This window comes from Petromyzon marinus, chromosome 14, assembly GCF_048934315.1.
Source record: "Petromyzon marinus isolate PM22_M1 ecotype Great Lakes invasive population chromosome 14, UKy_Petmar_22M1.pri1.0, whole genome shotgun sequence".
Lineage (NCBI taxonomy): Eukaryota > Metazoa > Chordata > Hyperoartia > Petromyzontiformes > Petromyzontidae > Petromyzon > Petromyzon marinus.
Window position 1 is genome coordinate 12,288,270 of NC_133680.1, and position 13,458 is coordinate 12,301,727.

The 13,458-nt window shown below is 44.1% G+C and overlaps 1 protein-coding gene across 3 annotated transcripts in view; it reads right to left on the reverse strand.

The window, feature by feature from the left end:
• The window catches only part of LOC116942267 (dynein axonemal heavy chain 3-like), an 859,832-nt gene that overhangs the window by 731,195 nt on the left and 115,179 nt on the right, over positions 1 to 13,458 (reverse strand). For all 3 annotated transcript variants that reach the window (XM_032953964.2, XM_032953963.2, XM_032953966.2), the window contains one exon: positions 10,699 to 10,790. In XM_032953964.2, coding sequence (XP_032809855.2) covers positions 10,699 to 10,790 — 92 coding nt within the window. The remainder of the gene's footprint in view (positions 1 to 10,698; positions 10,791 to 13,458) is intronic.

Consider the following 13,458-nt stretch of genomic DNA (forward strand, 5'->3'; position numbering starts at 1 on the left):
TCATTCTTAGGGATTAATGAATTTGCAATTATTGCAGTAGTCTTAAGTTCTAAAGTATTATTTGGATCTCGTTTAATTTTAATTTTAGGTACTTTCCTCTAGTAAATTTCTAATGTTATTATCATAATCGGCTCGTGGCATCACTACAGTAGTGCGGCCTTTATCAGCTGCCAGGATTTGGATATCTTTATTTTCACGGAGCTCTCTTAAGGCTTTTGCTTCGATAGAGCTAATATTTACTTTTGGAACTTTGCTATTCTCAATAATTTTGGCAACCTCGTGTCTAGTCATCTCTGCCTCATTATGTGGAAGGAGTCTTACTGCTAATTCTACCTCAGCAATTATCTCATCCACTGGAATTGTGCGTGGGGTAATGGCAAAGGTAATGTCTTTAGAAAGGACAGAGTTCATGTCACTGGTTAAAACAGTGTTAATCAAATTCATATTCTTAGCTCTTTCGGTAAAGTCACGTTGAAGGGAAACAATAAAATAATAAAATATATATAAAACAATAAAAATTCTCACGACGTTTCGACCATAACACAAACGGTCATCATCAGGTCTGAAAAACCAACGGCAAGAAACATTTGAAAGAAGTGTTGGTTTGTATTTATTTATTTATTTCTAAACTGTGTATTTATTTATAAAAAACGTTAGCGCCACGCGCAGCGATTTGGCAGTTTATTTAGAATGACGAGTCCATCTATGTTCTGAAAAGAGGAGGGGGAGACGAAAAATTAATGTATGCTGTCTGAAAGCCACCGTAAGCGTGAACAATCAATTAAGACCTGAAATGGTTTATCAAATCCTTCCAATGATTGCTAAGCCAGAATCCATCTTCTCGGTTGAAATTGTCTCTGTGCTTGTATATGTGGATAGCCTCATGAACGAATCTCTCATGGTAGCCAGATGGCTTACAAAGAACCTCTGTCTTGGAGAAGTCAATGTGATGTGAGCCTACTGAATTATAACAGTGATCTGCCACGGCCGAGGTGTTGGTCCTACCATGTTGAAGGTCTGCTTTGTGTTCATGAATGCGGTCCGTGACATGGCGTTTGGTTTCTCCAATGTAACTACTACCACAGAGGCAACTTAGTTTGTAGACACCAGGGTACTGTATGTCCGGAATCACATCTTTTACAGACGGAACCAGATCACGGATTTTATGTAATGTGTTGAAACGGACCTGGATCTTGTGTTTATTCAAGATTTTGGAGATCTTTTTTGTGATCCCCGCAATGTAGGGTAAAGTGATGGTTTTGAAAGGCTCCTCAAGAGGGTTCTTCTTCATGGTTTGAGTGATAGCTTTGCGGATTGTATAGTCGGAGTAACCATTAGCCTGAAGAGCTTGGTGTACGTGCTTGAGTTCACTGCCTATGTGTTCCTGGTCGGATATGCATTGGGCTCTATGGTACAGAGTCTTGATGAGAGAATTATTCTGTGATGGATGGTGGTGGGAATCCGGTTTCAGATAAGCATCCGTATGGGTAGCTTTCCTGTAGACAGAGTGGCTCATTGAACCATCAGGTCTCTTTTTTATTAGGACATCCAAAAAAAGGTAGCTTGCCATCTTTTTCGACTTCCATGGTAAATCTGATGGCTGGGTGTATGGAATTGATGTGGTCGAAGAATTGGTCTCGAGCAGGCCGGCCATGTGGCCAGATGACAAAAGTGTCATCCACGTACCTCTTCCATAAGGTTGGGCGCAGAGTGGCAGTCTGGATGGCGTCAGTCTCAAATTTCTCCATGAAAATGTTAGCTATAACCGGAGATAGGGGGGAGCCCATCGGGGTGCCCTCAGTTTGTTTGAAGAAAGTTTTATTCCAAGTGAAGTATGTATTGATTAAGCAGTGTCTCACCAGGGGGGTACCTCAGTGTTTAGTCCTTGATGAACCAAGTCTTCAATGATTGCGATGGTGTCAGGTACAGGAACTTTGGTGAATAAGGAAACTACAGCAAAACTGACAAGCAGGTCGTCTGGGGACAGGGAAATACCCTTGATTGTCGATACCAGGTGAGTAGAATTTTATACCGCAGAGGCGGTTTTTCCAGTGAAAGGACGCAGGATTTCAGACAAAAAATTAGCCAGTTTGTAGGTGGGGGAGTTAATTGTAGAGACGATGGGACGAAGGGGTAAGTTGCCTCTGTGGTAGTAGTTACATTGGAGAAACCAAACGCCATGTCTCGGACCGCATTCGTGAACACAAAGCAGACCTTAAACACGGTAGGACCAACACCTCGGCCATGGCAGATCATTGTTGTAATTCGGTAGGCTCATATGACATTGACTTCTCCAAGACAGAGGTTCTTTGTAAGCCATCTGGCTACCATGAGAGATTCGTTCATGAGGCTATCCACATATACAAGCACAGAGACAATTTCAACCAAGAAGATGGATTCTGGCTTAGCAATCATTGGAAGGATTTGATAAACCATTTCAGGTCTTAATTGATTGTTCACGCTTACGGTGGCTTTCAGACAGCATACATTAATTTTTCGTCTCCCCCCTCCTCTTTTCAGAGCGTAGATGGACTCGTCCTTCTAAATAAACTGATAAATCGCTGCGCGTGGCGCTAACGTTTTTATAAATAAATAAATACACCGTTTAGAAATAAATAAATGCGAACCGACACTTCTTTCAAATGTTTCTTGCCGTTGGTTTTTCACACCTGATGATGACCGTTTGTGTTATGGTCGAAACGTCGTGAAAATTTTTATTGTTTTATATATATTTTATATTTTATTGTTTCCCTTCAAAGTGACTTTACCGAAATAGCTAAGAATATGAATTACTGCAGTCACGAAAGCTTTAAATCAGTGTTGGTCAAGTTCATTATGGTTTTGTTTTTAAATTGTTCGTTTTTAGTAGGGATTTGTTTATTATGAAGTCTAGAAAATGTATTAATTTGGTTAGTTTTTGTTAGATTAAACACATTATCAGCCGATTGTTGTGTCATGTTATCGATTATATTCCAATAATGCATGGATACACTATATTGGACAGACGGGACGTAACATCAGTATAAGACTAAAAGAACACCAAAGTGTGTAAAACGAATTATTACTGGCAAAAACTAATTAGAGAATCCACTGAAATTGAGAGAAATAGATATAACTTTAATCACTCTGACAGCTACAGGCTTAGTGCGGCTTGGAAGCGTATTATTAAATAATACAAATTACAATTCCTTATAGGGGAAACACATACTAATTAACGGATTACTAACGTAGCATATAATCACAATAACACATATTACAACTAATTACTAATCTACAACTGATTACTAATCATAACCATTGACTGATTACCAATCGATTATATAATTACAATACCCCCCCCCCGCCTCAAATCACTGCACCTAAATGAGTTAAATTATGACGTCACCCTGCTGCTCTATTTAAGACCGGGAGCAAGTGAGGGCTTTACCATTCTGACGAATGGCCCGATGATGCTGGATGTAATTGCCAGCGAAACGTCGTACTCAAACTGTAAATGTTGTGGATTCACTCTTCAACACACCGGTGGGCTAAAGTAGTGAACTATTTGTCCTTTGTAAACGTGACACATTTTTTACTGCTTGCCCATGTCGGGTATTGGAGGGTTATGACACATTTATAAATAACGCGATCTAACCCAAAAACCTTTATTGTTAATACGTTAGGTATGTATGGTTGAACTTCTTTTTCACCGTACGTAGCCAACCGTGCTAATCGGGGTATGGAGGGCAAAACACCAAAATCAGTTTTAAAGAAATTAGTTTCTCAATATAGATAATTTAAAAGTGCACAGCTCCAGTGGCTTCCTAATATCGGAAGGAAGAGCGTTCTAGACGGTCGCAGAAGCGCATCTGATGCGGTGACCGTCTTTGTTCGATGGCGAGCCGAAAAGCCGCTGCTGCGAGGATGACCAGAGTTCGTGTGATGATGGTTTATGCTCCTTGATAACAGAAGTGTGTGCAAGTGAAGCCAAAAAATAGGTGGGAGGCAGGGGGCGGGGTAAGAGAATACACAAACAAAGTCGACCAAATAAAATAACTTAAACACGCCAAGTTCACTTATTATGGACATGAATCACGACACCTTTGCCTCGTGCTGCCATAATCTAACATGCAAATGTCCTTCCATGCGATTGCTCATTCTCCACTGCACTGTGTACATTGTGGCGCTGTGGTTAGAGCGCTGGCCTCACAATCAGAAGATTACAAGTTCAATTCCTGATCAGTGGTTGAATCACGTACTCGATTCAACTATGCTAATCGGAGCCTGCTGACTCAATGAAATGAGCACTACTTTGACTTGCTAGTTATCAACAGTTATTGCCTTATGGGATGAATTTCCTCTGGCATTGGAATGTGGAATTTCCACAGATGGCATAGGACCATCAATGCAGATGAGCACTGCCAGAAGCGTATTTGAGATGGAAAACACTTTCATGTTTTCACTGATTCACAATTGTCATTTATTTAACCAGGAAGCCTCACTGAGTCAAAATCAGAATATTTAATTATACTGGAGGAATCCAATCAGCTATAAAGCTCTTTTTCGAAGATGTCCAGTGTCTCAAGACCTTGGTAGGAGAGTCCCTGACAATGGAAAGTTTGGCCAATTATTTTTACAATGAGTGGTGTCAATGTTGAAGGAAATCTAAATTATCGTACCCAGAGAAAGCCCACACAGATGAGGAGGAAAAACTAAACTCACACGCATGGCCTCATGAACCTCCTTGCTTCACTGCCCCTTGCATGTCACCTCGCAGGCGAAGCGTGTCAGCAGCACGCTATGAATCTTGTGTGTGTGTCCCTGTGTCCCCAGGCACAACGATTAGCGTGCTGCGCAATAAATCCTGCAACCCGAGTTCGATTCCCGTTCACGGCCAACACCGGTGACGATTATCTGAATCCGTTCTGGGCCTCCCCTAGATCGTACCTGGTACGAACTGTAAATATCGCCACTGTTGAGACAAAGGCGGCCGGGCATGGTGCTGTCCACCCACCTCCTCATGCTGGGCTTCATAGGTGCTGCTCGCTAACAGCACATGCCCCAACAGTCTTTTGAGGCTATATCGGGAATCCTTGTCTTTGTCCACAAGCCCGACGCGAATGCGCTGATTTACTGGTCCGTGCTGACATATGATGAGCTATTCATTTTTATTGTTCGCTAATTAATTTAATTGAGGGTGAAATATTATCATGCGCATCGCTCCCTCATAATTCCATTACCTTTACAAATGTGCCTATTTTTCAGTTTCTCGTGCAAGGAGACACTTTCTAATTGTGGTTATGGTTTACATATATATCTCTCTGTATTAAAACCTAATAACTACACGGCCTACCACTACACACATCTGATATCAAACAATGTCATATAATGTTAATACAAAAGCAAATCACTCGCCCAGATTACAATAATAGCAAATTGAGCATTCTTTTACGAACAAAGGATATTTTGCTGCACTCATAATTGTAAGACAAGGGCGCAGATGTGGTTTGAAAGTTGTAGTTATTCCACTCGAGAATGGTTTCCGGTGGTTCTAAACAACACTTTTTTATTTTACCAGATAAAGCCCACTCAACGAAAATAGATATTTTTCAGGAGCGACCTGGCCACCGATGATAGCTCAACGAAGTGGCTTATCACATGGAAACTTACAGCAGCCAAAGACTCTAAACGCGTGATGTTGATTCTAAATGTGGAGGGGAAAACCCAGGGGACACAGAGAAAATTCCACGTGACCAGCAGGAGAAACTGCAAATACACAGCAGGCATCAGGGTCGGGAACGAACCCACGACCTCCTCTATACCAGGTGAGGTCGTTAACATATCGCCACCAAGGTCCAAGGGTAGATTATGGACAGTATCCCTAAATGTAAAAAAATATAGGCTTTTACCATTTCTAGCAATTAAACAGGAGGTCTTAAGATGTTCAAACACCAAATAGACACGCCAATTTCAAAGCATCAAGCCTGCATGAACCACACGCAGTACTTGTGCCTAAACATGCAAACGCACACGCTCTGATAATATATAGGCATTGTCTCTGAAACTGTTTGGCCTGCACCAGAGACAGCCTTCTTCATGGCCTTGTATCACCACCAGTGTCAGACCAGAGGAACGCCAAAAGGCGAACAGTACAAAGGCAATGCAAGTATCAAAGTATTAATAGCTCGGCTTGAGCAGTTATATCTAAGGGACCTTTTCTGCCAGGATGCGTAAAGTTTGCTCCCCAATTCATCCCAGATAAGAGGGGTTCTACAGCACTAAAATGACATCACATCCACGCAACTACTGGCTACTGACTGAGTACCGAACCTATTTTCATACAGTACTGCGTATTTAAAGGTCCAATGTCGAACTTGTTAAATGAATAAAAACACGCGGACTAAAACAAATACAGTTTAACGCGTCGGCTTAATATAGTTGTTTTGGGGGGGTTAGATCACATAAATATATAAATGTTGTGTCGTTAAACCCGCTACCACCCAACACAGCCAACTAATAAGGTTTGTCATGTAAACAAGACATGCCAATTCGTTACTAGTACAGCACACCGGTGTGCTGGAGAGCCAAGCCACAATCTTACTCATTGGCTGTGTCGGGTGGTGGCGGGTTTAACGGCACATTTATATATTTACACGATCTAACCCCAAAAAACCTGTATTATGGATAAAAAACCACTTACATCCAAAATTCTGTTAGTTAATACAATTTTGTGTGTATATATATTTCAGCCGATAGAATTGAGCTAGATATAATTAAGTAAAAAAAATCTAGTTTATATAACGTTTGTGTGCGTGCAGTCATTGGTGTCCTGGCTGCTGAGACCATCAACTCGCTTCGTTTACGCACGGTTAACCGCCCAGACTCGGGAACCCCAAATTCTCAGTGGAGGAGATGGCTAAGAGCGAGCGATCACTTTGAGGCATCAACACCGCAAGCCACCCATCCATCTCACGGGCTGCCACCACCACCACCGCCGCCGCTGCCACGTGATTTCATTCTCACCTGCTCACTTTGCAACCAATGACTTGACTGATGAATGCCACAGTGAGCAGTACTCATTAATAAAATAAACGTTTGTGCCTGGAGTCTCGCGTTCATTGTTCCAGGTGTAAAACAAGTTAATGGATTGCCATATTCCACAAACTCACGCGCTAAAACATTCAGCGGAGTCCAAAAACTATATTTTGTTTGCGTGCAAACGTTGTTGGTTTTTTACCTACAACTGTAAGACCAGATGCGTGAATTTGAGGTTTTTCTTCCAATTGGAGAGGATGTATTGAAAAGTGTTCAGTAAAAACAACTGTTCATTACCAGAAAAAACAATGAAAAGATGAATTATGGCACGGCCATAATTATTTTTAGTAATGCTTTTTTTGTTAGTCTGGGAAATTTGTTAATTTGGATAGTGTTGGTTTTATATTCTTGGTTCTTTCGGTAAAGTCACGTGGTTTTCACACCTGATGATGATTGCTTGTGTTACAGTCGAAACGTCGTGATAATTTTATAGTTTTTTATATATATATTAATTATTTTATTGTTTCCCTTCTACGTGGCTTTACCGAAAGAAGCAAGAATATTAATCCCTGCAGTCACGAAAGCTTTGAATCAAAATTGAGTGTTGGTTTTGTTAACTACATTATCGGCCGATTGCTGTGTTATCGTGTCGATTACATTCCAATAATCTGTAGACACTGTTTATGCAATCTAACTCAAAAACCTCTATTATGGCTCATACTTCTTAGGAGTGGTTCATAAACAGGCTCATCTACTGCAAGTGAGAAGTGTTTATGCAGCATTTACTTGCATCAGCTATCACTCATATGCAAACACCATACGTGTTACGTAATAACAATTATAATAATACATTGAATTTGTAGAGCATCGAAATACAATTGCATCCCAAGATGCTTTACACAAGTAGGAGACAACACTGGGCTAGGACAAAATAAGTAACAACGTGGACATAAGAAGGTGACACAATAATGTGTGACGTACGAAGTAGACACGACCAGGAGACGCAAGGGAGCGGGTGAGTCAACGCGGACGGGCAGAGGGCGAGAGACGGAGAGAGCTCAACCCAGGGCCGATGAGGCAATTGCAGGTGGCATGACCAGGCGATCAATAAATACAACTTAAAACTAAACTAGTAAACTAGAGATTTATTTTTATTTTATTTTACTAGTTCAAGCCTACTGAGCTACATCGCTCTTTTTCAGAAGAGAATGATACGTCACGACTTCAGGGCCAACCCAGGGGTAATTTGAGCAGGGCGACACTTTGATGTTGCTGCTGTAAAGGGGCATAACATGGCACCTTGAATTCTCAAAAGTGAACTAAACTAAAATTAAACTTTTTATTGTACCAGGTAAGACCCACTGAGCTATGTAGCTTTTTTTATATAAGTGACTTGGCCATAAATTATAGCTCAATGAAGTGGCTTTTCAGAAATTGAAAGCAGCCAAATACTCTAAACGTATGTTTGTAAATATGGAGGGAAAACCCGGAGGACCCGGAGAAAACCCACACGACCAGGGGGAGAACATGCAAACTCCAAATATACAACAGTCGTCAGGGTCGGGATGGAACCCACGACCTCATGCATACCAGGCGAGGTTAGTTCACATCTCATAGCCACCGTGATGATGATGAGAGAGAAAGACGCAAACTCCAAATATACAGCAGTCGTCAGGGTCGGGATGGAACCCACGACCTCATGCATACCAGGCGAGGGGGTTGAAGTCTCACCACTAGGGTGCCCCATAATAATTACATAAGGGAACAATAGGGGAGCGGGGGGGGTGCAGCTAAATGTGCCGCTGGGGGTTCACACCCAGAGCGCCTCTTCCTGGAGGCTGCGTGGATTTCCTGGCTGCAGAGGCTGAGGTGGACCTCACTGCCTGCCTTGCCCACCTGCCAAGACGGTTCCTCAGCACCACCCAGGGTGGCAAATGCTCGCTATGTACCATGGTCAATATGTACCATGGTCAATATGTACCATGGGCAGAAAACTGAGTGTATAAAACCATCTTATTAATGGACGCAAGTAAAATCTTCATATTCCATAGACGTTTTATGTGAAGTTTTGTCCTTTTTCCTGAAACTATATTACATGTTGAACGTCTTTCGCACCATGCGTAGCCAACCGTGCAGAACAAGCCACCCACATAAACTCGCTATCATACACATTTGTGATCCACTATTAAAATTCTCCCCAAAAAAAATCCATCAGTAGCATTTGCCACCATGAGGGGGTACCGATAAGCCGTTATTTTGACCAATAATTCGGGTGCTAACCTGACCTGGAGGCACGGCACATCCCTTAGTACTGGGAGCACCAGCAAGTCCCAGCGGCAATGGGGCATTCAGGGCAGCACCGACAAATCGCACAGTTACCGGGGCAGCATCGATGAGTCCCAGGGTCACCGCAGAAACAGGAACAACAAGCAAGTGCAGCCAAGTGCCAGAGGCACCGAGGCAGTCAGGGGCAGCAGCGCACAGGGAGCGGTGGTTCAGCAGTTCACACGCTGCTGTGCATCTCCGTAGCCTACGATTATTTACTGGCCAAACTACATCGCTCATTGATATTCGTATCTGAAGCTGAACCGGGCCAGCTCTAAGTCAACTCAGCAATAGATCAGTACTTTGTTGTGCTGTGTAGTCAACATCAGCAAAAAGCAAAAGACAAAGCCGTTTCCTTGCTAATAGCATTTCCCAGGCAAGCTGACTGTGAATGTTCCTTTTAAATGTGTGCTGAGGAGGAATGTCGGTTAGTTCAATGGACAATGATCCGGTGGTACAGGCTTCAATCCCTGAGCGTCCACAACACGCGTGGAAATTGTAATGTACACCGATGCCTACTTCATCGAGAGGCGCCATCGGGCAATTGAAATGAAGATTCATTGATTTGAAACTATCCTTAAAAGGGTTCCGTGCATGTGGTAGTTTGGCCAATTATATTTATGTTAATTAGCACTTTAAAAAGGAACACCTGGCGCAGTGGTTGGTGGTCTACTTCAGTAATGGGGGGACAAAACGCTGCCTTGCGTGCGCGGATTCCGGCCACACCATATCCCTGTTGGTGTTCTGTGCTGGCCTTAACCAGCATTCACTCACGGCACTTTCCTACGCGGCTAAACAGCGAATCTGTCGTCTTGTATGTATGTTGAACTTCTTTCGCACCATACGTAGCCAACCACGCTCATCGGACGTGCGTGAAATATGCCATGTTTGTGAGCGCACTGTGGCACAATCTGGCCACGCACAACTCCAAGTTGCAATTTATATCTGACCCTGGCCTGCATCTCTCATAGGATGACTCAGCCTGCGGTGCCACGGTGGCGAGATGTTAACTACCACGCCTGGTATGCAGGAGGTTGTGGGGTCGATGCCAACCCTGACGATGCCTGCTGCTGCTGCTGCTGTATATTTGGAGTTTGCATATTCTCCCCACGGTCGAGTGAATATTTCTCCGGGTCACTCTGGTCTTTCGCTCCACATTCACAAGCACGCATTTAGAGCGAATCACGTGATACGCCACTGTTGCAATGTCATTTGTGGTGACGTCACATCTGAAAAAGAGCTATATAGCTCAGTTGGCCTTACCAGGTAAAGTAAAAAAAAAAGTTTTTGTTAGGTTTAAAAACACACACGGACAGTGCGAGAGATGCAGAGTGAATGGGCACAGGTGACCTCGTGTACCTGACGCTGCGGAAGAACTGCTCCTCCTTGGAAGGAACGGCCAGAGTCCAGGATCCACGCTGCAGGATCCGCGGCCTCTCGTGCCACTCGATCTGCGGCACACCATCACGCCTCTTACTGACAGCACACCATCACACCTCTTACTAACAGCACACCATCACGCCTCTTACTGACAGCACACCATCACACCCCTTACTGACAGCACACCATCACACCTCTTACTGACAGCACACCATCACACCCCTTACTGACATCACACCATCACACCTCTTACTGACAGCACACCAGCACACCTCTTACTGACAGCACACCAGCACACCTCTTACTGACAGCACACCATCACACCCCTTACTGACATCACACCATCACACCTCTTACTGACAGCACACCAGCACACCTCTTACTGACAGCACACCAGCACACCTCTTACTGACAGCACACCATCACACCTCTTACTGACAGCACACCATCACACCTCTTACTGACATCACACCATCACACCTCTTACTGACAGCACACCATCACACCCCTTACTGACAGCACACCATCACACCTCTTACTGACAGCACACCATCACACCCCTCACTGACAGCACACCATCACACCTCTTACTGACAGCACAGCAGCACACCTCTTACTGACAGCACACCAGCACACCTCTTACTGACAGCACACATCACACCCCTTACTGACATCACACCATCACACCCCTTACTGACAGCACACCATCACACCTCTTACTGACAGCACACCATCACACCCCTTACTGACAGCACACCATCACACCTCTTACTGACAGCACACCCCTTACTGACAGCACACCAGCACACCCCTTACTGACAGCACACCATCACACCCCTTACTGACAGCACACCATCACACCAATTACTGACAGCACACCATCACACCTCTTACTGACAGCACACCATCACACCTCTTACTGACAGCACACCAGCACGCCCCTTACTGATAGCACACCATCACACCTCTTACTGACATCACACCATCACGCCCCTTACTGACAGCACACCAGCACACCTCTTACTGACAGCACACCAGCACGCCTCTTACTGACAGCACATCAGCATGCCCCTTACTGACAGCACACCAGCACGCCCCTTACTGACATCACACCAGCATGCTCGTGATTGACAGTACAATACTTTGCCCGTCACTAACAGTACAGCACGTCTGTTACTCACAACAGCACAATACGCCATAACCAACAGCAAAACACAGCAGCCGTTATCAACAGTTAAAGGTCAAAGGGTTTTCCTGCTCAAATGAACATTGAGGCGATTGGTCACACCTCCTGTTTACAGCCCTGAGCCAGTCGTGGAATTTCCACATTGCCATGGCGGAGGTAAGTCTCTTCATAGGACAACCGCTCTCGACTTCCCCACAGAGTGGTACATCCCTTTATTGACCTATTGACCCCGGAGGAATGATGGAATCAATACCCCCCCCCCCCTCCAAGCAGGATTTTTTAACGTACAACCATCCGATTGCGAGCCGTATCGAGCACATCCCTCCCACTCTCGGCGATCCGCACTGGCTTCCAGTAAGCTTTCGCATCCAGCACAAGTTAACCATTCGGGTCTCCAAAGCTCTGCATGGTCTTAGACCAATGCACCTGTGGGCCCGATTTATCTGCCATACGACTGGGCTTTATTCTCTACCACGCTCTTCGGAGCGGGACCTACTGCCCCGGCCTTGGCTACTTGAACTCGTCGCTGGGAGGGAGTCGGGAGCACTCAAAAGCCGCTGCCCCAAAGATCTGAAACGCCTCACCGGCGGTGATCCGGCACGCTGCGAACCTCGGTGTTGTTTGGGAGGGGGTGCAAGACTCACTCATTTTCTCACGGCCTTTACTTGAACGTTGTTTTCATTGCCTTCACATTTTATTTCAGTGTGCAATGTTTTGATACCCCCCTGAGTGGAGGTGATATGATATTTAAAATAAATGTGGTTTACGGTTTTAGGGCTCACGCTCATTCGACCACTGACCCCAACCGGGGCCGAGTAACTACCAAGGGGCAATGACAACCAGAGGCCTACAGGGCACGTTGGGTGCCGAGGGGACAGCGCTGTCCAGTTTCCAGACCTGCTGAACAGGGCTCCACGCTCTAAGTGCAAGGTACAAAGACGGCATTGAGCCTGCTTGATGGAACCTTGTTTGGGACGAATGAAGAAAAAACTAAAATATGCCGCCATTAAATATTGGCCCCAAAAAAGAAGGCCAGCCGGACTGATGTATTTATTCGTGGGTTGTTTTTTTTTTCTCTTCGACGTCGAAAGATGGGACGTGTTTGGATCAGAGAAGCATGGGGATAAGTGATGTTTCACTCGTCACGTTTTCTCCCAGTATCAAGCGTGCACAATAAGGCCAGACTTTAAGCACCCAAAGTAATAGTGAAAGCGGGAAATTTAATTTCGATTTGGTAAACTCAACTGTAATAAAGTTATTATGTTAAATTTTATTTGAATTACTGATATTGCAATTTTTGGTTTTGTGTTATCTCCTTAAAAATGCATGCACATTGATTGAATTAATTTCACAGTCAATTTGTAGAGTAATACATTATCTCAGTATCCTGTAGCATTAATTATATTTAAAGTTACACATCAGTGTTTACATCTTTTTTAAAAATGTTAAGAATTTCCTAACTGTGCAGTACAGTTTCTTTTTTTTACTTTTACGTTTTGCCCTAGAGCTCTTCCCCCCCCCCCCTTCTAAAGGGTATTTGGCATGCTCTTGCA